Source organism: Pristiophorus japonicus, chromosome 4 (genome assembly GCF_044704955.1).
Source record: "Pristiophorus japonicus isolate sPriJap1 chromosome 4, sPriJap1.hap1, whole genome shotgun sequence".
NCBI lineage: Eukaryota > Metazoa > Chordata > Chondrichthyes > Pristiophoridae > Pristiophorus > Pristiophorus japonicus.
In genome coordinates this window covers 289,845,836-289,872,601 of record NC_091980.1, presented here as the reverse complement: position 1 = coordinate 289,872,601, position 26,766 = coordinate 289,845,836, and the positions used below count along the sequence as shown (strand labels likewise).

The following is a 26,766-nucleotide window of genomic DNA, read 5'->3' as shown; positions in this document are numbered from 1 at the left end:
AGTGGTGTGCCACAGGGATCTGTGCTGGGACCACAGCTGTTTACAATATACATAGATGACCTGGAAGAGGGGACAGAGTGTAGTGTAACAAAATTTGCAGATGGCACAAAGATTAGTGGGAAAGCGGGTTGTGTAGAGGACACAGAAAGGCTGCAAAGAGATTTAGATAGGTAAAGCGAATGAGCTAAGGTTTGGCAGATGGAATACAATGTCGGAAAGTGTGAGGTCATCCAACTTGGGGAAAAAAAACAGTAAAAGGGAATATTATTTGAATGGGGAGAAATTACAACATGCTGCGGTGCAGAGGGACCTGGGGGTCCTTGTGCATGAATCCCAAAAAGTTAGTTTGCAGGTGCAGCAGGTAATCAGGAAGGCGAATGGAATGTTGCCCTTCATTGCGAGAGGGATGGAGTACAAAAGCAGGGAGGTCCTTCTGCAACTTTAGAGGGTATTGGTGAGGCCGCACCTGGAGTACTGCGTGCAGTTTTGGTCACCTTACTTAAGGAAGGATATACTAGCTTTGGAGGGGGTACAGAGATGATTCACGAGGCTGATTCCGGAGATGAGGGGGTTACCTTATGATGATAGATTGTATAGACTGGGTCTTTACTCATTGGAGTTCAGAAGGATGAGGGGTGATCTTATAGAAACATTTAAAATAATGAAAGGGATAGACAAGATGGAGGCAGAGAAGTTGTTTCCACTGGTCGGGGAGACTAGAACTAGGGGGCACAGCCTCAAAATACGGGGGAGCCAATTTAAAACCGAGTTGAGAAGGAATTTCTTCTCCCAGAGGGTTGTGAATCTGTGGAATTCTCTGCCCAAGGAAGCAGTTGAGGCGAGCTGATTGAATGTATTCAAGTCACATATAGATAGATTTTTAACCAATAAGGGAATTGGGGATTACGGGGAGCGGGCGGGTAAGTGGAGCTGAGTCCACGGCCAGATCAGCCATGATCTTGTTTAATGGCGGAGCAGGCTCGAGGGGCTAGATGGCCTACTCCTGTTCCTAATTCTTATGTTCTTATGTTCTTATGACACAATTAAGAAGAAAGAGAATCATTATAGAGGTGGAGTAAGAGAGGGAAATGTGAAAATAAATCAGAAGGTGAGAGTAAGAACCATCACCATAAATAGTTAAAGTGGTTACCAGGTCCTCGCACATATTTGATAAAGATGTTTGATCATGGACAGGTTAGGTTTGTTCACATTGATCATATTTTACCTACAGATGTGGAAATAGTTGAAGGTGGGAATGATTCAATTATTTCTGACCCATCAGATAGTTTTGATACACCAGTAGCATATCCTACATCCAATGTACTGGAAACAAATCCAAGAAAAAGTCAGAATTTAAGTCTGAGTCTGAGTCAGGCAGACAAACCGTCTGAAGTTAGAGAGAGTTCAAATGGAAATCAAGGGCATCCCTTGGAGGAAAACTTTCCTCAGGATCAGCCTCAAATGAGTTTAAATTCAACACCATGTTTGGAAAGTTCTGTTCAAAAGCGAAGGTATCCTCTTTGAAACAGAAACCAAGTGGTTAAGCTTGATTGAAGCAGTGACAGGATCGGTCCAAGTCAGCATGGATTTATGAAAGGGAAATCATGCTCGACAAATCTTCTAGAATTTTTTGAGGATGCAACTGGTAGAGTGGACAAGGGAGAACCAGTGGATGTGGTGTATTTGGACTTTCGAAAGGCTTTTGACAAGGTCCCACACAAGAGATTGGTGTGCAAAATTAAAGCACATGGTATTGGGTGTAATGTACTGACATGGATAGAGAACTGGTTGGCAGACAGGAAGCAGAGAGTCAGGATAAACGGGTCCTTTTCAGAATGGCAGCAGTGACTAGTGGGGTGCTGCAGGGCTCCCTGCTGGGACCCCAGCTATTTACAAAATACATCAATGATTTAGATGAAGGAATTGAGTGTAATATCTCCAAGTTTGCAGATGACACTAAGCTGGGTGGCGGTGTGAGCTGTGAGGGGGATGCTAAGAGGCTACAGGTTAGGTGAGTGGGCAAACGCATGGCAGATGCAGTATAAAGTGGATAAATGTGAGGTTATCCACTTTGGGGGCAAAAACACAGGCAGAATATTATCTGAATGGTGGCAGATTAGGAAAAGGGGAGGTGCAACGAGACCTGGGTGTCATGGTACATCAGTCATTGAAAGTTGGCATGCAGGTACAGCAGGTGGTGAAGAAGGCAAATGGTATGTTGGCCTTCATAGCTAGGGGATTTGAGTATAGGAGCAGGGAGGTCTTACTGCAGTTGCACAGCGCCTTAGTAAGGCCTCACCTGGAATATTGTGTTCAGTTTTGATCGAATCTGAGGAAGGATGTTCTTGCTATTGAGGGAGTGCAGCGAAGGTTCACCAGACTGATTCCCGGGATGGCAGGACTGACATGAGGAGAGACTGGATCAACTGGGCCTGTATTCACTGGAATTTAGAAGAATGAGAGGGGATCTCATAGAAATATATAAGATTCTGACGGGACTGGACAGGTTAAATGCAGGAAGAATGTTCCCGATGTTGGAGAACTCCAGAACCAGGGGACACAGTCTAAGGATAAGGGGTAAGCCATTTAGGACTGAGATGAGGAGAAATTTCTTCACTCAGAGTTGTTAACCTGTGGAATTCCCTACCGCAGAGAGTTGTTGATGCCAGTTCATTGGATATATTCAAGAGGGAGTTAGATATGGCCCTTATGGCTAAAGGGATGAAGGGGTATGGAGAGAAAGCAGGAAAGGGGTACTGAGGTGAATGATCAGCCATGAATTTATTGAATGATGGTGCAGGCTCGATGGGCCGAATGGCCAACTCCTGCATCTATTTTCTATGATTCTATTTTTCTATTTGTAAATATGGCAAAATGTCCATATTTTTTGTTATGTATAACCATATAAGTTATGTATGATGATTATTTTGTTACACTTCTCCCTCCTGAATGAAGAAGTAATTATAATATATATAGCTCCACCTGTGGACTCCTGTGGCACTGCAGGGAACAGGTCACCTGACTGGTGAGTTCTGGTATGTTCTGCCATCTTAAGGCTGTGTGTGTTTCTTTGAGTTACTGAAAATATAACAAGTGGATAGCACATTCGCCTCTGAGTCAGAATGTTCTGAGTTCAAGTCCCACTGCAGGAACTTGAGCGCATAAATCTAGGCTGACACTCCAGTGCAGTGCTGAGGGAGTGCTGCACCATCGGAGGTGCCGTCTTTCAGATGAGACGTTAAACCGAGGCCCCGTCTGCTCTCCCAGGTGGACGTACATGATCCCATGGCACTATTTCAAAGAAGAGCAGGGGAGTTATCCTTGGTGTCTTGGCCAATATTTATCCCTCAATCAACATAACAAATACAGATTATCTGGTCATTATCACTTTGCTGTTTGTGGGAGCTTGCTGTGCACAAGTTGGCTGCCGCGTTTCCCACCTTACAACAGTGACTACTCCAAAAATACTTCATTGGCTGTAAAGTGCTTTGAGACATCCGGTGGTCGTGAAAGGCGCTATATAAATGCAAGTCTTTCTTTTCTTCTTCTTTCTCTTTAGGTGCCCAAAAGTAGGCCCCTTTCAAGTTGGGCATCAGCGGGAATAATGGGGTGGTAAGTCTACCGACCCCATTCTCAGGCCCATTGATGTCAATTTTGAGGCGATAAAATAAACAACAGTCTCTTTTTCAATATGCCTCCTATACTGAAGTGTAAGACACTACTTTTGCTCTCTTGGTGTGGAATGATCATGATTTACTCTGTCACAGCGTATGTTCATTTTACTGTCGGAGGACTTTTTTTATTTCAGGAACGAGTTGTGAGCAGCATTGTGCAACAATCCAAAATTAATTTATTTTCAGTTAACATTCTGCTCAGAGTCTAAACAAAAGATCTCATCCATAACAACAGTATCCAGGCGTTCCTTCTAACATGCCAAAGATCGGAGTGGCTGATTGGTGCCAGCAGCACTAATGACTTATTTGGTCTTTCATACTTGTGTTAACCTTATCATAGCTGGTGAATTATTTTCTCTGTGGTATAACTATAAACTATCTGGTATTAGATAAATATTATGGGGCAGATTTTCCCGTTCTAGTTTTTGTAACCTCCTCCAGCCCTACAAACCACCCGAGATCTCTGCACTCTTCCAATTCTGGCCTCATCGCTCCACCATTGGCGGTCGTCCTTTCTGCTAGGACCACATTTTACTGCATGTTTTGCATGAATGAGTTAGGGCTGAGTTTATTGTTGATGAGCTTATTTGATTTATTTACGTTTGGCCAGGCACTCCTATTTTTCAGGTGATTAGGTCGCAGGGGTAGCTTGCATTAGTACTTTCTTCTCCATTCGAAACAAAAAAGGCAACGTGGGTGGGTGTATGAAAGTCATCCTGCCCTGTGGCAAGATGCAGTTTTCCTGTACTCCGATTGTCAGTGGGAGTGTATGAGGTAGTATGTTACAAAATGTGTTTATTATTCTGCACTCTTGCACAGCAACACAAGGGCCCAGAAATCTGACTGCTCAGTGCCTGTTTTTTGGGTGCGGAGTGGCCTCCTCAGCCGCCAAAATGGCGGGCAGAAAGCGCGCACACATTTCCGGCCAGAGGTGCGCCACCCACCATATTGGACAAGGTGGTTGCGAGGCCTAATATCGAAGGTGACTCGGCCTCACTGTTCAGGCATTGTATCCTCCACCCCAAAAAATTGGGTGCAGCAGAATCTCTAGAATTCTTTCATTGCAGGCAAGCCCTGTAAATAATGGGGCTGTATGTTATGGTTTATGTGGTGATAGTACTGGAATGCACACTATTACAATAGCTAGTCATGCTGGCATCTTAACAAGTTGAAATTGTTATGTATGAAAATGTTGCAACTGTATAAGAATTGCCACCAGAGGGCGCAACAGTTGGAGGCCCAAGAGTCACCTGCACACCTCATGCAAGGGAGTATAAAAGGTTGTCTGCCATGCTGCTTAGACACTCTGGAGTTGTATTAAAGAGACTAAGGTCACATCAGTTTTAGCTCAGGGTACAGTCTTGTGGAGTTCTTCCATACATAACAATTGGCGACAAGTAACAGATTATGAACTTTCACGCGGTCATGGTTGCCGTTGGTATTTTAGAAAGATTTGTAGAGGGTGATGATTGGGAAGCCTTTGTTGAGCATCTCGACCAGTACTTCGTGGCCAATGAGCTGGATGGGGATGATAAAGCGATCAAGCGCAGGGCGATTCTCCTCACTGTGTGTGGGTCCACAATATGCGGCCTCATCAAGAATCTGCTAGCACCAGAGAAACCAGTGGAGAAGACAGATACAGAGTTGTGTACGCTGGTTTGGAACCACCTCAAGCCGAAGGAGAGCGTCTTAATGGCCAGGTATCGCTTCTACATGCACCACCACTCCGAGAGCCAGGACATGGCGAGTTATGTCGCCAACCTGAGACGCCTTGCGGGAACTTGCGAATTTGCTGGATATTTGGGAGAAATGCTGTGGGACTTTTTTGTGCTTGGCATCGGCCATGAGCAAGCTGCTGTCCGCCGAATCCCTAGACCTGAGCAAGGCCATCACGATAGCCCAGGCATTCATATCCAAGAGCGATAATACCAGACAGCATCGAACTCACCGGCAAGTACTGTGCATAAAATAACATCGCATATGGCAGGAACTACACGTCTGCAGCTGCAAGACCTAGGATGACTCAGAGTCTGCCATCGGGCACGAATGCAAATCCATTAGCACCATGTTGGCGCTGCGGGAGTAATCATCGAGCCTTTCAATGTCGATTCAAGCACTACATGTGCAAAGGCTGCGAAACAATGGGGCACATCCAGCAAATGTTCAAGAGTGCTGCGACTCACCATGTGGCAGTCGGCAGAGGATGATCGATCTGGCACGGATCACGCAGAACAAACAAGAGAGGCAACTCGACCTGAGGAAGAAGTGTATGGGGTACACACCTTCACAACCTAGAGCACTCCTATCATGCTGCAAGTCAAATTGAACGGTATTCCGGTATCAATGGAGTTGGACACAGGGGCGAGTCAGTCAATTATGAGCCAGAAGGCTTTTGAGAAACTGAGGCAACAAGGCACAAAGTCCCAAACTGAGCCCGATTCAGACAAAGCTGCACACCTACACCAAAAAGCTCATACCAGTCATTGGCAGTGCGGCAGTCAAGGTATCGTACGATGGAGCTGTGCATGATTTATCCCTGTGGATTGTACCAGGAGCTGGCCCAACACTATTCGGCAGAAGCTGGCTGGGAAAGATTCGATGCAACTGGGACGACATCAAAGCACTATCGACAGTGGATGATGCCCAAGTGCTGAGCAAGTTTCCGTCGTTATTTGAACCAGGCATCGGCAACTTCACAGGCGCCAAGGTGCAGATCCATCTCGTTGCCGATGCAAGGCCCATTCATCACAAGGCTCGAGTGGTTCCCTATATGATGAGGAAGAAAGTCGAGATCGAACTAGACAGACTTCAACGAGAAGGAATCATATCGCCAGTTGAGTTCAACGAGTGGGCCAGTCCGATTGTTCCGGTGTTGAAAAGCGATGGCACGGTCAGAATCTGCGGAGACTACAAGGTAACGATTAACAGAGTCTCGTTACAGGACCAGTACCCGCTGCTCAAGGTGGATGACCTGTTCGCAATGTTAGTGGGGGGGAAGTCATTCACTAAGTTGGACCTAACCTCCGTCTACATGGCACAGGAGCTGGCTGAATCTTCGAAAAGATTGACGTGCATCAACACGCACAAAGGGCTGTTTATATACCACAGGTGACCTTTTGGGATTCACTCGGCTGCTGCCATCTTCCAGAGGAACATGGAGAGTCTGCTGAAATCGGTTCCGCGCACCGTTTCAAGATGGCATCCTGATCACCAGTCGTGACACCACCGAACACCTGCACAATCTGGAAGAGGTTCTAAGTCGACTAGACAGAGTGGGACTCAGGCTGAAATGCTCCAAGTGTGTTTTCCTGGCGTCGGGTCGAATTTTTGGGGAGAAAGATTGCCGCAGACGGCATCAGACCTGCGGACTCCAAGACAGACCAAGAATGTAGCCAGACCACAGAATGTGACGGAGCTGCGTTCGTTCCTGGGACTCCAACTATTTTGGTAACTTTCTACCTGGGTTAAGCACTTTGCTGGAACCGTTGCATGTGTTGCTATGTAAGGGTGATGACTGGGTTTGGGGTAAATCTCAAGAGACAGCATTTGAGAAGGCCAGAAACCTACTTTGTTCTAACAAGTTACTTGGACTGTATGACCCAAGTAAACTCTTCGTACAGAGTTGGCTGTGTGTTACAGCAAACCAATGTATCGGGCAAACTTCAACCGGTTTCATACGCGTCTAGAAGTCTATGTAAGGCTGAAAGAGGAGTTAGCATGTGTATATAGGGTTAAGAAAATGCACCAATACCTATTTGGACTTCTGTTTGAGCTTGAAACCAACCACAAACCGCTCATTTCGCTGTTTTCAGAAAGCAAAGGTATAAACACCAATGTTTCGTCTCACATCCAAAGATGGGCACTAACATTGTCCGCCTATGACTATTTTATCCGTCACAGACCAGGCACGGAGAGCTGTGCTGATGCCTTCAATCGGCTACCATTGCCCACTACTGGGGTGGAAATAGCGCAGCCCGCAGACTTGCTTCTGGTCATGGATGCTTTTGAGAGCGAAGGGTCACCCGTTATTGCTCGCCAGATCAGGACCAGGACCAGTCAGGATCCTATGCTATCACTTGTAAAACGTTGCGTCCTCAATGGGAGCCTTTCCCGGGGAAATGCAAGATGAAATTAAGCCGTTTGACCGACGCAAAGATGAAATGTCCATCCAGTCAGATTGTCTTTTATGGGGTAATCGCGTGGTTTTGCCAAAAAAAGGCAGGGAAACGTTTATACGTGACCTATACAATACCCACCCAGGCAAAGTCATGATGAAGGCTATAGCCAGGTCGCATGTTTGGTGGCCTGGCATTGACTCGGACTTAGAGTCATTCGTACACCAGTGCAACACATGCTCACAATTGAGCAATGCACCAAGGGAGGCTCCATTGAGTCTGTGGTCAAGGCCCTCCAAACTGTGGTCCAGGATCCACGTAGATTTTGCTGGCCCCTTTCTCGGAAAGATGTTATTAGTTGTAGTGGATACTTACTCTAAATGGATTGAATGCGTAATCATGTCATCCAGCACATCCACTGTCACCATTGAAAACCTCCGGGCTATGTTCGCCACCCATGGCTTGCCCGACGACCTTGTCAGTGACAATGGACCGTGTTTCACCAGCTCGTAATTCAACGAGTTTATGACCCGCAATGGCATCAAGCATGTCAGGTCTGCTCCCTTTAAGCCCGCATCCAACGGTCAAGCGGAACGGGCAGTCCAAACTATCAAGCAGAGCTTAAAACGCGTGATGGAAGGCTCCTTGCAGACCCGCTTATCTCAGGTTCTGCTCGGCTACCGGACATGACCCCACTCGCTCACTGGGGTTCCCCCTGCAGAATTGTTAATGAATAGAGCATTCAAAACCAGGCTCTCCCTAGTCCACCTGAATCAAAATGATCATGTGGAAACCCGGCGTCACCGGCAAAACATGTACCACGATCGCGCGGCTGCATCACGTGACATTGATAATGACCCTGTGTTTGTCCTTAATTACAGTCATGGTCCTAAATGGGTCACTGGCACTGTCTTGGCCAAGGAAGGGAATAGTGTGTTTATAATCAAACTATTGAATGGACAAACGTGCAGAAAGCATTTGGTTCACCGACAACCAGGAACAACCTGAAGAGGAGATCACCATCATCGATCCACCAACACACACCCAACCAGCAATCGACCTCGCTAACAATCAAGAGGATGAACCCACCATTCCCAACAGCCGCACCGCAGTGCAGCAATGGCCCAACCAACTCACCCATGCCAGATCAACCAAGGAGCATAGGACCCCGGATCGTCTCAACTTGTAAATAATTTGTATCAAAGACTTTGGGGGGTGGGGGGGAGTGATGTTATGTATGTAAACATTGTAACTGTGTAAGACTTGCCACCAGAGGGCACAACTGTTGGAGGCCCAAGGGTCACCTGCACACCTCGTGCAAGGGAGTATAAAAGGTTGTCTGCCATGCTGCTTAGGCACTCTGGAGTTGCATTAAAGAGACTAAGGTCACATCAATTTTAGCTCACAGTATTCAGTCTTGTGGAGTTCTTCCATACTTAACAGAAATGTATCCAAACCAGGACCCAAATGTTCTAATTTGTGGCTGTCCGCAATTCTGCTGCAAACAAGATAGATTTGCCACTGAATTAGAATATGATGTTCACATTTCAAAGAAAGAACAGGGGTCGATTTTGACTTTGTGCGACAGTGTGAAATGGGCAATAGCGATACGGCATTCTGCTTTTCTTCATTCCTGATTTTTTTAATTTCCACTGAAGTCAGTGTGACTAAGAATCGGGAGAGATGTAAAAGGGGCAGCCGACTCGGGATGCTATCACCCGTTTTATACTGTCGCACAAAGTCAAAATCGACCCACCCTACTCCCACCCTCACACATCATAGCACCATAGAATGGTTACAGCACAGAAGGAGGCCATTTGGCCCATCGAGCCAGTGCCAGAAATGCGGGCTTGTTTGGGATGTGCAACACAGGCTCATGAAATTACTTCTACCATGTTGAGTTGTGGACACCGTAGCTTCAAAATTGCACTGATACATTGGAGAAGAGCAACAAAGATTTATCTAAGACTTTGATCTACCGGTTAAACTATTGCTTTTGCATCGATGAGAAGAACTTTGTACAACGTCAAGCTGAGAAAGTTAACACGTGGGCCAATGGACTCCTTGGGAACTTTGTAAAACTTAGTTTTTGATATGAGCTGAGGGTCAACATTGAAGATTCAAATGAAAATGGGCTTTTGAAGGATTCTGTCCCTTATGTACATCGGACTCTCAGCTCACCAGTTAATGAGGCAACAACATCTGGTTACAAATCATTGCCCCTTCGAGCTTGAAATCATTAAGTGAGTTGAACTTTGAGATGCAACAACAGAATTTTTGTAACTAGCACTTATCCTTTGTAAACTTACAATCCCTGAACTGGGTTACAGCCAAATGTATTTCCTCAGAACAGCCAACAGAGAAACAAAACCTTTCAACCAGCAGTCTGAATTTACGATGCAGATCTCAGGAGACCAAAAAAATTGTTCTGTGATGGTGCTTGACAGAACTTTCTGCCCCCAATCACTCCAATCCAAACAAAATGACTATTCTGAAGCTATTTAAAATGTAGAGTGAACATAATGCCTTAGAGAGTGACCATTTACAGTATAATTTGTTATTCTGCCACATTACATGATCACCTCGTTAGGCAAGATTAACTGGTCTTATCTCAGCCTCATTCCAATCAGTATATTTCATATCCTTCTCGTTCTATGTTAATTTGATTATAAGAAGGTCCCAATGGTAACTTTTTCTAATCTCTGATCTGGTGTTATTTTTCATGCCTTTAGGCACCGTTATCCACAAGTGACCTCATCTTGCCTCAACAGACCCGTTCAGTGGAGGTTGCGTACGACATACAGCTAGTGATACCCGCCCTCCTATGTGGCTCAGAGATGTGGACTATATACAGCAGACATCTCAAAACACTGGAGAAGTACCACCAGCGCTGTCGCTGCAAGATCCTGCAAATCCAGACGCATTAACATCAGGTGTTCTCGCTCAGGCCAACATCCCCAGCATTGAAGCACTGACTACGCTCAATCAGCGCTGTTGGGTGGGCCACATCGTCCACATGCCCGACACAAGACTCCCAAAGCAAGCGCTCTACTCAGAACTTCTTCATGGCAAGCAATCCCCAGGTGGGTAGAGGAAACGCTTCAAGGACACCCTCAAAGCCTCCTTGATAAAGTGCAACACCCCCACCAGCACCTGGGAATCCCTGGCCCAAGACCGCCCAAAGTGGAGGAAGAGCATCCGGGAGGGCACTGAACACCTCGAGTCTCATCGCCGAGAGCATGCAGAAACCAAGCGCAGACAGCGGAAGGAGCGTGCGTGAATCCAGGCTCCCCACCCACCCTTTCCTTCAACCACTGTCTGTCCCACCTGTGACAGAGACTGTAGGTCCCGCATTGGACTTTTCAGCCACCTGAGAACTCACTTTTAGAGTGGAAGCAAGTTATCCTCGACTCCAAGGGATGGTTATTGATGATGACATCTATTCACCAGTGTTTGTTAAAATATCATAGATTCTTGTCATCATCATCATAGGCCGTCCCTCACAATCACTTCCACTTGCTTCCACTCTTAAAAATGAGTCCTTAGGTGGTTGAACAGTCCAATACAAGAACCACAGTCCATGTCACAGGTGGGACAGATAGTCGTTGAGGGAAGGAGTGGGTGTGACAGGTTTGCTGCATGCTCTTTCCACTGCCTGCACTTGATTTCTGCATGCTCTTGGCAACGAGACTCGAGGAACTCCCGGATGCACTTCCTCCACTTAGGGCAGTCTTTGGCCAGGGACTCCCAGGTGTCAGTGGGGATGTCGCACTTTGTCAGGGAGGCTTTCAGGGTGTCCTTGTAATGTTTCCTCTGCCCATCTTTGGCTTGTTTGCCATGAAGGAGTTCCGATTAGAGCGCTTGCTTTGGGAATCTCGTGTCTGGCATGCGAATGATGTGGCCTGCCCAGCGGAGCTGATCAAGTGTGGTCAGTGCTTCACTGCTGGGGTTGTTGGCCTGGTCGAGGACGCTAATGTTGGTGTGTCTGTCCTCCCGGGGATTTGTAGGATTTTGCAGAGGCATCGTTGGTAGTATTTCTCCAGCGACTTGAAGTGTTTACTGTACATGGTCCATGTCTCTGAGCCATACAGGAGGGTGGGTATTACTACAGCCCTGTAGACCATGAGGGAGTTTTGAGGGCCTGGTCTTCAAACACTCTTTTACTCAGGCAGCCGAAGGCTGCACTGGTGCACTGGAGGTATTGTTAGATCTCGTCATCAGTGTCTGCTCTTGTTGATTATAGGCCCCCGAGGTACGGGAAATGGTCCACGTTGTCCAGGGCCATGCCGTGGATCATGATGACTGGGGGGCAGTGCTGTGCGGCGAGGACAGGCTGGTGGAAGACCTTTGTCTTACGGATGTTTAGCGTAAGGCCCTTACTTTCATACGCCTCAGTAAATACGTCGACTAGATTCTTGTACCTCAATACTAAATGGTCAATAAAAGCCCTAGTTAGTCAACATTTAGTATGTTCCAAAGACCCCCAATTTGGTTATATAAATAGACAGAAGACACATGACCAGTATAACAGAAATAATTTCCCAACTACTGATCTCGCCAAATAACATATGAGCACCAGTGTGTTACCTTCAAGCCAGCAACATGTTGGATGAAAAAAGTTATCACACCAATCCTAAGCAAGTAGAGTATACATATATCTATAGAGCAAGTAGAATATACATTTATCTATATATATAGATAAATGTATGATAGAATCATAGAATGGTTACAGCACAGAAAGAGGCCATTTGGTCCATCAGGCCCGTGCCAGCTCTCTGCAAGAGCACTTCAGCAAGTCCCACTCTTGCACCCTTTCCCTGTGGCCCTGCAATTTTTTTTTTCCTTCAGGTACTTATCCAATTCCCTTTTTCAGTCTACCTCCACCACCCTTCCAGGCGGTGCATTCCAGATCCCAACCACTCGCTGTGTAAAAAAGTTTTTCCTCATGTCGCTTTTGGTTCTTTTGCCAATCACCTTAAATCTGTGACATCTGGTTCTCGACCCTTCCGCCAATGGGAACAGTTTCTCTCTCTCTATGTAAATATCATCCAAAAAAGAAATAACTATTATCCATTTGCATTAACATCGATTGCTAGTTCTAGATTGTTAAGTGCTCCGTTTATTTTGGCCAGAAACAGCTGTTTCTTTAAGGCGTACTTAATTAACAAAAGAGCCTTATTGAGGCAGACTTCATTTTAATATTTTCAGATGACAATGCTTCACTAAAACCTGCTGGACTGTGCAGGAGTCCCCCTCCCCCACAGGTCAAAGCACAGACAGAACTCTTTTGTGTTTCCAGTGAATTTGTGCCGATAGTCCATCAGCTGCAATAAATGGCCCAGATTTGAAAACTATCCGGTAAATATAGACATGCTGCATCGTGTGTTTTAACTTTGAACTCTCTCTCGCAAATGTTTTGTTTTCTCTTTCATTAAATCCACCTCCGTATCCCATCCTTTCTTCTCTCTTCTCCTTTAATACCCTCCTTAAAACCTACCTCTTTGACCACGCTTTTGTCCCAATATCTCCTCATATGGCTCAGAGTCAAGTTTTGTCTGATAATACTCCCGTGAAGCACCTTGGGATGTTTTACTATGTTAAAGGCTCTATATAAAGGCAAGTTGTTGTTGTTTGGTATACTTTGGAGTGTTGCACATATTGCACGTTTGGCCAATTTACATTCCCACTGCCAGTCACTGGCTCTCAAAGAGCCATGGCTCTTTTTCTGCAAGAGTCGCTCCAATTTCTCTTCCTCCAGCCTTGATTAGCTTCGCCACTACACGTGTTCTTTCTTTTCCACATCTGTTACACTTTGCTCTTCTTGCAAAGTTAACATTTCCACATTTTCTATCCGGGCAATTTCCAGTCACCGTCGCGGGCAAACAAGCTCCTCGCCGATATCTTCTACTGAAGAGGCTGGAAACCAGGTGGCTCGTTACAGGGAGAAAAGAAACTTTCTTCAGGTGTTATGACGGCCATCGCTTATAGCGGGCAAATCGCATTCGCACAAACGGTGCCCGCTATAAGCGGTAGGGATTGTAAATAATAAATTATGCATCTCTGCTAACGAGATGTGACTCTGATCCATTATTGTGATAAATATGGAGTCCCTTTGGTGAATTAATAACGTGTTCTTGAGATAGGAACATAGGAACAGGAGTAAGCCATTCAGCCCCTCAAGTCTGTTCCACCATTCAATGAGATCATGGCTGATCTGTATCTTAACTCCATCCACCTGGAGTGGCACCATAAAGTGACCTCATGAGCCCACAGTTCTCTCATTGTGCTCAATCTCTACCAATCCCACTCAGTTTATGCATCCCTTGCAATCCAGTGGCCGACAATCTGCAGGCGACTTGCTATCTATTTACATGCCTGATGTGCTCAGAGTTAACACAATGTGTCTCCTCCACCACCCATTCAGGTTGGTGAATCCTCTCCCCTTGCTTAATGCCTCCAGTGTCCATTGCAACTGATCCTGTTCTGGTCCAGTTTATTTTCCAGCTTCACCCAAACCAGACTGTTCACAAACTCGGTGTCCTGCTCGACCCCTAGCTGAGCTTCCAACCCCCCACGCTCTCCCTTAGACCCCTGTAATATCACCCGCCTCTGCCCAATCTCTGCAATCTTCTAAGGAAGAAATCTAATAAACTGACCAAGTTTGCCAAGGTCAGTGATCTTGCAAGCCTCTTAACTCTGATCAGTAACGGTGTGCCAACAATAAATACTCCTGCACACGCAGGCACAAAAACTTTGCCTTCTGGTGTCCTGGCCAATATTTATCCCTCAACCAACATCACTAAAACAGCTTATCTGATCATTATCACATTGCTGTTTGTGGGAGCTTGCTGAGTGCAAATCATGTTTCCTACATCATCATAGGTAGTCCCTCGGAATCGAGGAAGACTTGCTTCCACTCTCCTTCATTACGCTTCAAAAAAGTACTTCATTGGCTAGAATGTTCATTGGGACATCATGAATAGTGCTAATTTAAACGCAAGTTTTTTATTTATTACTGCCTATAGGTTTTACTGGGGCTTTAGTGATGTGCCTGTGCCACTGGTTTACAAGTCGCATGCCTCACATGTCTACGGGGTGGGGGGGAGGTGGTGATGGAGAGTTGGGGGAGTGGGGGGGGGGAGAAACTCCAATGTAAACTTGCTGAATTTGCTAAGGTGGCCATCAAGAAGTCTGCAAATAAATGGGAATGGACAGCATAAGTATTCCTCTATGGCCCATGTAAAAGCAACTCAATTGTTCTTGAGAATGGAAATTCAGTTAAGTTTCTTTGCAGGTTAACTGATCTGACATTATTTGCTTAATCTCATTCACAATAGTGAGATGACAAGAGTCTGTGCTTGTAAGTCTGTAAGTTGATTTTGAATGAAATATAGAGCTACACAAACAACACTGTTACAATTTAATTTTAAGGTCCAATCACACACCCCTCTCCCCCATCTCAGCACAGTTGAGTATCAGTTCTTTCACACACCGTTAGCTTGTTTGTGTTTAATTCCAAATGTTTGGCAACTTTACTCTTCTAATATCTAAAGCACTTTCAGCAAATTGCTCTCACCTTTCTCCACAAACATGTTCAAGGTTTCCCATACCTGCAATGTTGCCCTTTGGGAAAATAGGCAGCAAATCAGAAAGTACAAGGGAAGTGGGAATGAAGTATTTAGACACTATCTATGCTGCAGAACCACAGTGATGTGCAGCTGTAACCATTCATGAAACATTTCCCATTCCTACTGTAGGGTGGGGCTCTCTTCAGCTGTTTAAACCTGAAGCTAGAAAAAGATGGGAAATTTGCACATGTGCATGTTGTGTGCTGGAGCATATTCAGGCTATCTCTCCTTATTTGTTCCTTATCTGAAGTATGCCAAAAAGAGACAAATTTAGGTAAGTCCCACTCCTCCAACCCTACAACCCTCCGAGATCTCTGCCCCTTCCAATTCTGTCCTCATCCTTGATTTTAATCGTTCCACCATTGGCGGCCGGCCCTTCTGCTGTTGAAGCTCTAAGTTCTGGAATTCCCTGCCTAAACCTCTCTGACTCTTTAGCTCTCTCGTCACTTTCAAGATGGTCCTTAAAATTGGCTGCCGCGTTTCCCACATTACAACAGTGACGACACGCCAAAAGTACTTCATTGCCTGTAAAGTGCTTTGAGACATCCAGTGGTCATGAAAGGCGCTATATAAATTCAAGTCCTTCCTTCCTTTCCTTTTCCCCTTTCCCCTTTCCTTCCTTCCTTCCTTCCTTTATACCTCTTTGACCGAATATCTCCTCATGTGGCTCGGTGTCAAATTTTGTTGGTAACGTTCCAATGAAGCGCCTTGGGATGTTTTACTACGTTAAACACGCTATCTAAATGCAAGTTGTTGTTGTTGTAATATTGCTTGGAGGACAGTGAGGGGCTAAGTGGAAATACTAGCACCAGCCACTGCAGACTTGGTGTGAAATCAGTTGGAGGGGGAGTGAGTGGGATCCTCCTGTTACAAAATTCAGAAAAGAAAATCTACCCTAAAGGCAGTGGGTTGGTTCATTCTGCGTGGGCTCAATATGTTTATAGTGTTTTCTATAAGTTCTCTTCGGGCAGCTCCCATTTTCTACTATAAACAAAGAATGAGATGGTAACTAAAAAGGAAAAGATGAGCACCAAGTATTCTCATATTTCCAAATTATTAGCAATAATAATTATCTCATATACAATATATGTATTTTCCACCACTCAGTAAAAACAATGTATGTGACAAGCTCTATAGAAATGGATGGAGCTGTTGTAGTTAACCAAAAACATGATTCTTGTTTTCGGAAAGAGTGGTGATTTGAAAGAATTTTCACACTGGGTGATTCTGATAAAGTATGACAGGGTCAACCCGTTCTCCTAAGTTTGAAAATAGTTTCTTTATGCTGTCTCCTCAGGAAGGATTTGGCACATCACCTACTCGAATCTTATGTCTGCTTAGCTGGACCAATAATCCACAGAACATCAGTTCAAATGCCACCTGAGCAATGTGATCATTTGAATTATGTTTTTTTTAAATATCTGGAAATAAAAAGCTGGCAGCAGTAAAAGTGGCTATGAAGCTGTTGGATTGACATAAAACCCAACTAATAATGTTCTTTAGAGAAGGAAACGTGACATCCATAACAGGACTAGCCAACATGTGATTCCAGTCCCATACCAATATGGTCGATACAAATGCCCTCTGAAGTGGTCTGGCAAGCTGCTCCGTTGTATCAAACAGCTACCAGCGGTTAAAGACGAAGGCTTCTCAGGGCAAGTAGGGATGGGCAATAAAGGCTGGCCTTGCCAGCGATGCCCACATCCCAAGAGAGAATTTAGGAAAATGTTGAGCTTATCCTCCATGGGACCGTGACTCAATGCATCAAGTGGCTGCTTGTTTAAATTGATGTGACTTGTTTAATTTCAGTGCTCTTTCCAGATCAGGATTCAAGCGGACACTGTGCAGCAGCAACACTCACAAGTGGGAAGTTTCTGGATGAATGTTCCTGTGTAGCCAACACGTTAAAGTCATCTCTGGTGTTGAGTACAAGGACTGCATTGAGTCTGCCACCTCGGTCTCACTTGGACTTGAAGTGAGTCTGGTTCAGATTTCATTTTCCATACATGTTAGTTGCCAACTTTGGTAATTTCTGCCAAATTATACAAATGATCTTAGAACCATTATTCTTATTTGGCAAGGTAGATCTTGTTTCCTTTCATGAGAACATGTGTTTGAAGTGCACAGTCCCTTTCTGTAGTTTGTTTCTGGGCACATATATGTACCAGAGGCTACATTATTCATTGTGAATAAGATCAGACTTTCATGTGGTTATTTTTGTTCTCTAAATGAACATAACAAAATCTGCAATTTCTAAACAGCTGCATTTCTTTTATCCACACTAGAAGAAATCATTTATAAACAACAAATAGTTTGCTGGCAGCCATAGCGTGAACCAACCAATTAAACCAATCCCAGCTTCCCCTGGTGCCCTAGCACGTATGGCATAGCACAAAGTCTTACAGAACCCAACTGGCTCACCAATGTCTTTTAGGGAAAGAAACCTTCCACCCTTACTTGGTCTGGCCTATATGTGACTCCAGTCCCAAACCAGCGTGGTTGACTCTTAACTACACTCTGAAGTGGACTAGCAAGCCACTCAGTTGTATCAAATCATTTGGTTCAAGAAGGCGGCCCACTACCACAGCAACCCACTGAATGCTGAATGCTTTGTCAGTTTGGTAAAATGGAAAAACAAACTGAAGCCTTAGTGGGAGAATTTACCAATGGCTGTTCAGAGGGTACAAGTCAACTTTGGTACTGACTGACAATGTTTACACAAAACGTTAAAATGAAATTTACCAAATGATTACCTGCTTGTAACCAATGATGGCAAGATATCCTGAAAAATTAGTGAAAATATGTAAGTTAGTCCCCTAATAACCATTTATTACAGAGGTCAGTAAAGACGAGGAAGAGATTTGGCCCACCTAGTACATTTTTTCAGAGAAACCTGTGCATCCTCCTCTCCCATCACAGCATCTAATGGCCACTTAAATACCTCCGCTTTTTCTCCGCTCTCCAACATGGAAAACCATCCCAGGTATTAATTATTCTTTGCTTTAATAAGTATCACATTCTACCTTGTCCTGTAGTTGTAATTTAATTTGAAATGGGAAGAGCGCTGATCAGAAAATATGTCTCCAAGATTTTAGAAACAGAAAGCCGGCATTTGCCAAACAGGCTCATTCAATTTGGTTTCAACTCCATCTATTCTTGAGCTCATTATATCTCAATTATCCCATTCTCCAGAAACACACATAGTTGACTCTTGGACCTGCTCATGCCTTTTCCTGATAACTTACTCCCTTCTTACTCCTAGTTTTCTTATTTTAACCTGCAGTCCCTGGAATTTGAATTCCATGTTGTACAATGAGCCTAATCAGCTTTGTCAGTCTCCTTCATATTCTTGAAAACTTCAATTCAGCCACTTAGAAATCTTTACTTTGTTTCCTCTACCCGATAGGGAGGTTGCACAACTTGCATATGAGTAGGTCCCAAATGATTCGTCTTGTATTATGGATCGTAATCTTATACTTCTCTGTGAAGTACAGAGTGCTAAATAGCTTCAAAAATAAATGCACCACTTTCTTGCAGGTTAAAAAACAGGAAAGCTTAAGATGGGAGCGAGTGAGTAAGCTCATTTTTGCAGCTGAGCCTTTGATAAATAAGTAAAGCAGTGACGTACCTACACAGTTGTTGTTGTCATCCACAGTGTAGCCAAAACGACAGACCAGAGATCTCACTGGAACAGGATATCTGGGTATTGAGGCTGGTTGGTAAACAGATGAACTTGAGGTTTCAGAGTACCCCGATTGTGAAGCCACAGGGTACGTGGGATTGGATGGTCCATTTGCCAGGACGAGTGCAGCAGTCCTTGGCAAACACAAGTATCCACCATTGTGATTGATGCATCGCATGTCTCCTTTACAGGCATCTGGGATGGTTTGGCACTCATTAACATCTGTGGAAATTTTTTAAAAAACAATTGAGAGGTCACGTTGACTTTGACTCCTTGTTCCATTTTTATTCAATGGTTAGCAGCCATTCGCCTTCATAAACCCACTTCAGCTTTCACAATTCTTCTACCAGTGGTGTTGCTTTATTAAGTCACTGAGTGGTTGACACAGTGGGATCTAGCTATTCCTCTCCCTCCCTAATAAAAGGTACAGCGATTAATGGTCTATACCACCAGCAGTTCGAAATCTAAAATCATGGTGATACATTTCAAGTACTGAAATAGAGATGTGCAGGGAGATTTCAAGCAACATACACACATGGGCACAACTGCTGTACTGTCAGAATGCCATACTTTGGTTGAGATGTTAAACCGAGATTCCCTTTTCTGGTTCAGATGGAGGTTAAAAATTCCATGGCACTATTTGAAGAACAGGGAGTGCTGCTGGCGTCCTGACCAACATTTCTCCCTCAAAGTCACAGCCTTGGCTCAGTGGAAGCATTCTCGCCTCTGAGTCAAAAGGTTGCCGACGTCAAGCCTGACTCCAGAGCCTTCAGCACAGAATCCAGGCTGACACTTCAGCACAGCACTGAGGGAGTGCTGGACTGCCAAAGGTGTCTTCTTTCAGATGAGACATTAAACCGACTGCCCTCTCAGGTAGGCGTAAACAAGTCCATGGCACTATTCAACTATTCAAAGAAGAGCAGGGGAGATCAACCGATGTCCAACAACCAGCATCACTAAAACAGATTATCTGGTCATGAATCTCATTGCTTTTTGTAGGACCTTGCTATGCTTCCCTACATTCCAACAGGACTACATTTCAAAAGTACTTCATTGGCTGTAAAGCACTTTGGGACTTCCTGAGACCATGAAATGGCACTATATAAATGGAAATCCTATCCTATCCTTTCCTTAACCAATAGACCCAAGGACAAATTAACTGCTCATTCATCTCATTGAAGTTTGTTGTGCCCAAAATGGTAGCTACATTTGTTTAGAAAGCCAACAATCCTAGAAGGACAAGGGCAGCAGGTGCATGAGAACACCATCACCTGCAAGTTCCCCTCCAAGTTACACACCATCCTGACTTGGAAGCATATCACCGTTCCTTCATTGTCGCTGGATCAAAATCCTGGAACTCCCTTTCTAACAGCACAGTGGAAGTACCTTCACCACACAGACTGCAGCAGTTCAAGAAGATTCACCACCACCTCCTCAAGAACAAGTAGGGATGGACAATAAATGCTGGCTTTGCCAGCGATGCCCACGACACATGAACAAATAAAAATAAAATCACTGCACTTCAAAATAATTCATTGTGGCGGGAGGTGTTTTGAGATGTTTGCGAGATGCTACCTAACCTAGAAAAATAACTATCTCACCTCTGCATTGTCCAGTTGAACGGTCCAACCGATATCCATCAGAGCACTGCTGGAAATAAACACAAAACAATCCCTTTATTTAAACATACGTAAGAGCAAACAGTGGATTTCCACTTGCTGATTTGTTGTATTCATTGACCAACTTTTTTCATACTTCCTCTCAATTCTCGAGTCCTGATCATTTTTACTAAAATTCTGGTACAGTCAGGCTTTTAGTTGCTTAATTTTTCTTGCGGCAGTTTTCCAATGCTTTTTTTAAAAAATTGTTCAGTAAGAAATGTTTAGCAGTTTGCGGCCTCCCTCAAGCAGTGAGGTGGAACAATGAGAGCCTTCAATATTTCTAGAACAATCACCAGTACTTTAGCAAGATCGCTCACAACCAACAGCTAAAAAGCAGGAGATGCAAACAGGAGGACAGAGCGACAAAATGGTGACCGGCATCGTGGACTGAAGGGCGGGGGGGGTTCTCCAGGGGGAAGACTGAAACAAATAAAAACTATCGATTCTCCTTATTTGCCAATTTCCCTTTTTCACAATTTTAATAGACACCAATTAACCCTTTAGGGCAGAGATCATGTACAAATGTTTAACACTTGAACTACGTTGCTGTGTGTGCTATTTTCTACACAGGCATTAATACATTTCTTGTAAATGGGTTATGTTATATATGTGGAGCTGTATTTACTCTGTACAGCTACCAGTGGGCTCATCCCCTGGAGTCCCAAGGGATCCCATAATCCCTTGGGAGCACAGGTATTTAAGGAGGCTTCACAGGTTGGAGAGGCACTCTGGAGACCCTCAATAAAAGACTAAGGTCACAATTTACTTTGAGCTCACAGTGTTCAGTCTGACTCTTTCTCCATACACTACAACTGCGATGAGATACAGATGCAGAGAAGAGTGAGCATCCTGGAGAAATTTACCGTGGGAGAAGATTGGGAAACTTCTGTGGAGCGACTCGACCAATACTTCGTGGCCAACGAGCTAGATGGGGAAGAGAGCAATGCCAAATGAAGGGCGATTCTCCTCACCTTCTGTGGGGCACCAATGTATGGCCTCATGAAGAATCTGCTCACTCCAGCGAAATCCACAGAGAAATTGTACGACGATTTGTGCACACTGGTCCGAGAGCATTTGAACCCGAAGGAAAGCGTTCTGATGGCGAGGTACCGGTTCTACACCGAGAAAAGGTCTGAAGGCCAGGAAGTGGCAAGTTATGTCGCCGAGCTGAGACGCCTTACAGGACATTACGAATTTGAAGGACATTTGGAGCACATGCTCAGAGACTTTTTCATACTTGGCATTGGCCACGAAACTATACTTCACAAACTTTTGACTGCAGAGACCCCAACCTTGAGTAAGCCCATAGCGATAGCCCAGGCGTTCATTGCCACCAGTGACAATACGAAGCAAATCTCTCAGCACACAAGTGCTGCTACAAGTACTGTGAACAAAGTGATGTTGTTTTCGAATCGTAACATACAGGGCAAGTCACACATACCTGCAGCTACATGTCCGCAGATGATTCAGAGTCCACCATTAAGGGTGATGAATGCAAGGCCATTAACACCTTGTTGGCGCTGCGGGAGTGATCATCGTTTCCATTCATGCCGATTCAAAGAGTACGTTTTCAAGGGCTGTGGAACGAGTGTGCAGGTGAGCTGCAAAGGCTATTTAACCTGCAAACCACCATGTTGCAGAGGAGGACAGATCCACGGAGGATCACAACGAACCAGAGCCTCAGATAGAGGAGGCAGAGGTACATGGGGTGCACACATTCACCACGAATTGTTCCCCCGATAATGCTGAATGTTGAACGAAATGGACTCCCGGTGTCAATGGAGTTGGACACGGGCATGAGCCAGTCCATCGTGGGCAAAAAGACTTTCGAAAGGTTGTGGTGCAACAAGGCCTCAAGGCCAGTCTTAACTCCAGTTCGCACAAAACTAAGAACTTACACGAAAGAACTGATTCCTGTAATCGGCAGTGCTACCGTAAAGGTCTCCTACGATGGAGCGTGCACAAGCTACCACTCTGGGTGGTATCGGGCGATGGTCCCACGCTGCTCGGCAGGAGCTGGCTGGGAAAGATCCACTGGAACTGGGACGACGTCCAAGCACTATCGCCCGCTGACGACACTTCGTGTGCCCAGGTCTCAAACAAATTTCCTTCACTGTTCGAACCAGGCATCGGGACATTCGAAGGAGCAAAAGTGCAGATCCACCTAATTCCAGGGCACAACCCATCCATCACAAGGCGAGATCAGTACCATACATTATGAGAGAAAGGGTAGAGATCGAGCTAGACCGGTTGCAACAAGAGGGCATCATTTCACCGATCGAGTTCAGCGAGCGGGCCAGTCCTATTGTCCCAGTCTTCAAGGGAGACGGCACCATCAGAATCTGTGGCGATTACAAAGTAACTATCAATCGTTTCTCCCTGCAGGACTAATACCCACTACCAAAGTCCGACAACCTCTTTGCAACGCTGGCGGGAGGAAAGACGTTCACGAAGCTGGATCTGACTTCAGCCTACGTGACGCATGAACTGGAGGAATCATCGAAGGCCCTCACCTGCATCAATACACACAAAGGTCTTTTTGTTTATAACAGATGCCCGTTTGGAATCCGATCAGCGGTGGTGATATTCCAGAGAAACATGGAAAGTTTACTGAAGTCGGTCCCGCACACCGTGATCTTCCAGGACGACATCTTGGTCACAGGTCGGAACACAATCGAGCATCTGCAGCACCTGGAGGAGGTTCTTAGTCGACTCAACTGCTTGGGGCTCAGGTTAAAACGCTCAAAGTGCGTTTTCCTGGCGCCTGAAGTAGAGTTCCTGGGAAGGAGGATTGCGGCGGACGGAATCAGGCCCACCAACGCAAAGACGGAGGCAATCAAGAACGCACCGAGGCCACAGAACGTGACGGAGTTGTGGTCGTTTGTGGGACTCTTGAACTATTTTGGTAACTTCTTACCGGGTCTCAGCACACTGTTAGAATCAATACATGTCTTACTATGAAAAGGTGGCGAATGGGTTTGGGGCAAAAGCCAAGAAAATACCTTGGTAAAAGCGAGAAAATTGTTATGCTCAAACAAATTGCTTGTGTTGTATGATCCATGTAAGTGTTTGATACTGGCATGTGATGCGTCGTCATATGGCGTCGGGTGTGTATTGCAACAAGCTAATGATTTCGGGAAACTGCAACCGGTTGCTTATGCATCCAGGAGTCTGTCTAAGGCTGAGAGAGCCTACAGCATGATTGAAAAAGAAGTGTTAGCATGTGTCTATGGGGTAAAGAAAATGCTTCAATACCTGTTTGGGCTAAAATTCGAATTGGAAACTGACCTTAAGCTACTTATATTCCTGATTTCCGAGAGTAAAGGGATAAATACCAACGCATCGGCCCACATCCAGAGATGGGCGCTCACATTGTCCCCATACAACTACGCCATCCGCCACAGGCCAGGCACAGAAAACTGCGCCGATGCTCTCAGTAGGCTACCATTGCCCACCACGGGGGTGGAAATGGCGCAGCCTGCAGATCTAGCCATGGTTATGGAAGCATTTGAGAGTGAGCAATCACCCATCACTACCCGGCAGATCAAAACCTGGACAAGCCAGGACCCCTTATTATTTCTAGTCAAAAGCTGTTTGCTTCACGGGAGCTGGTCCAGTGTTCCAGTGGAAATGCAGGAATAGATAAAGCCGTTCTAGTGGCGCAAAGATGAAATGTCTATACAGGCAGACTGCCTTCTGTGGGGCAATCGAGTAGTGATCCCCAAGAAGGGCAGAGACACCTTCATCAGTGACCTCCACAGTACCCATCCAGGCATCGTAATGATGAAAGCGATAGCCAGATCCCACATGTGGTGGCACGGTATCGATGCGGACTTAGAGTCCTGCATTCACAGATGTAATACATGCTCGCAGTTAAGCAATGTACCCAGGGAGGCGCCGCTAAGTTTATGATCTTGGCCCTCCAAACCGTTGTCTCGGGTACACGTCGACTATGCAGGGTAAAATGTTCCTTGTGGTTGTAGACGTGTACTGCAAATGGATTGAATGTGAGATAATGTCGGCTATCACGTCCGCTGCCACTACTGAAAGCCTGCGGGCTATGTTTGCCACACACGGCTTACCCGATATCCTGGTGAGCGACAACGGGCCATGTTTTACCAGTGCTGAGTTCAAAGAATTCATGACCCATAACAGGATCAAACATGTCACATCTGCCCCGTTTAAACCAGCGTCCAGTGGTCAGGCAGAGCGAGCAGTGCAAACCATCAAGCAAGGCTTGAAGAGGGTAACTGAAGGCTCACTGCAGACTCGCCTATCCCGAGTCCTGCTTAGCTACCGCACAAGACCCCACTCACTCACTGAGATCACACCTGCTGAACTGTTCATGAAAAGAGCACTTAAGACAAGGCTCTCGTTAGTTCACCCTGACCTACATGAACAGGTAGAGAGCAGGCGGCTTCAACAAAGTACATTCCATGATAACGCAAATGTGTCACGCGAGATTGAAATTAATGATCCTGTATTTGTATTAAATTATAGACAAGGTCCCAAGTGGCTTCCCGGCACTGTCGTGGCCAAAGAGGGAAGCAGGGTGTTTCGGGTCAAACTTTCAAATGGACTCATTCACCAAAAACACTTGGATCAAATCAAACTCAGATTCACGGGCTATCCTGAGCAACCCAGCTTGGACCCAACACACCAGGCAGCCCAGCAAGACTAGCTGCACAGCAGCCCAGCGAGGGTCCAACAAATGATTCAACAACACCGAGACAATCAACCAGGGCAAGAAGGGCCCCAGATCGACTCACATTGTAAATAGTTACACTATTGACTTTTGGGGCGGGAGGGGGGGGTGGGGGGGGGGGGGTGTTGTTATATATGTGGACTTATATTTACTCTGTACGGCCACCAGAGGGCTCATCCCCTGGAGTCCCAAGGGATCCCATAATCCTTTGGGAGCACAGGTATTTAAGAAGGCTTCACAGGTTGGAGAGGCACTCTGGAGACCTGCAATAAAAGACTAAGGTCACACTTTACTTTGAGCTCACAGTGTTCAGTATGACTCTTTCTGCATACACTACAGGTTAGAGCCTTGGTTAAATGAGCACACAAAAGAATGTAAAGCGAGCGTGTAAAGTGAACTCCAACAAGCGGAGGTTCCATGCTTTAATGCCATTCCTTCAATCCAATTAGCTAATCACCTGTTTATTGTGTATGGTGTTCTGATTCCCCAACCACTGAAAATGATCTTACACTATTTACCCTCACAATCCTTACAAAGGTTTAAATATTTCTACATATGTGTCAAACATTTGCATTTCACGCAGAGAGCAAGCATGTAGCTGTCATGATCCACTTGTTTCCCTTTGCAGACAAAGATAAAAACTCTTCCTGACTCCTACCCCGAGCACTGATCTCAGTTCTGACCCCCAGCGCTGCCCCCACCTCTGACCCCCAGCGCTGCCCCCATCTCTGACCCCCAGTGCTGCTCCCACCTCTGACCCCAAGCACTGCTCCAACCTCTGACCCTCAGCACAGCTCCAACCTCTGACCCCCAGTGCTGTTCCCACCTCTGACCCCCAGTGCTGTTCCCACCTCTGACCCCCAGTGCTGTTCCCACCTCTGACCCCCAGTGCTACTCCCACCTCTGACCCCAAATGCTACTCCCACCTCTGATCCTCAGCACTGCTCCCACTTCTGACCCCAGCACTGCTCCAACCTCTGACCACCCCCCAGCACTGTTCCAACATCTGACCCCCAGCATTGCTCCCATCTCTGACCCCAAGTGCTGCTCCCACCTCTGACCCCAAGCACTGCTCCCACCTCTGACCCACAGCACTACTCCCACATCTGACCCCAGCACAACCCCTGGCTCTGACCCCAGTACTGATCCTATTTCTGACCTGCAGCACTGATCCCACCTCTGGCCCCAGTAGTGTTTGAATGTTATGCCTAAAGTGATCATGAATGATATGACTGGTTCCCCATGAATTTCTTTCAAAATTTTGATATCAATTTCTTTTTGACCGACCTCAACTATTCATT

General features: G+C 45.6%; 1 protein-coding gene across 1 annotated transcript in view; it reads right to left on the bottom strand.

Moving 5' to 3' along the window:
* The window catches only part of LOC139262377 (fibulin-5-like), a 164,361-nt gene that overhangs the window by 81,094 nt on the left and 56,501 nt on the right, over positions 1–26,766 (bottom strand). Inside the window, exons 3-4 of the mRNA XM_070877565.1 lie at positions 20,701–20,749; positions 19,046–19,321 (exon numbers count right to left, since the gene is read on the bottom strand). Of these exons, the coding sequence (XP_070733666.1) occupies positions 19,046–19,321; positions 20,701–20,749 (325 nt within the window). The remainder of the gene's footprint in view (positions 1–19,045; positions 19,322–20,700; positions 20,750–26,766) is intronic.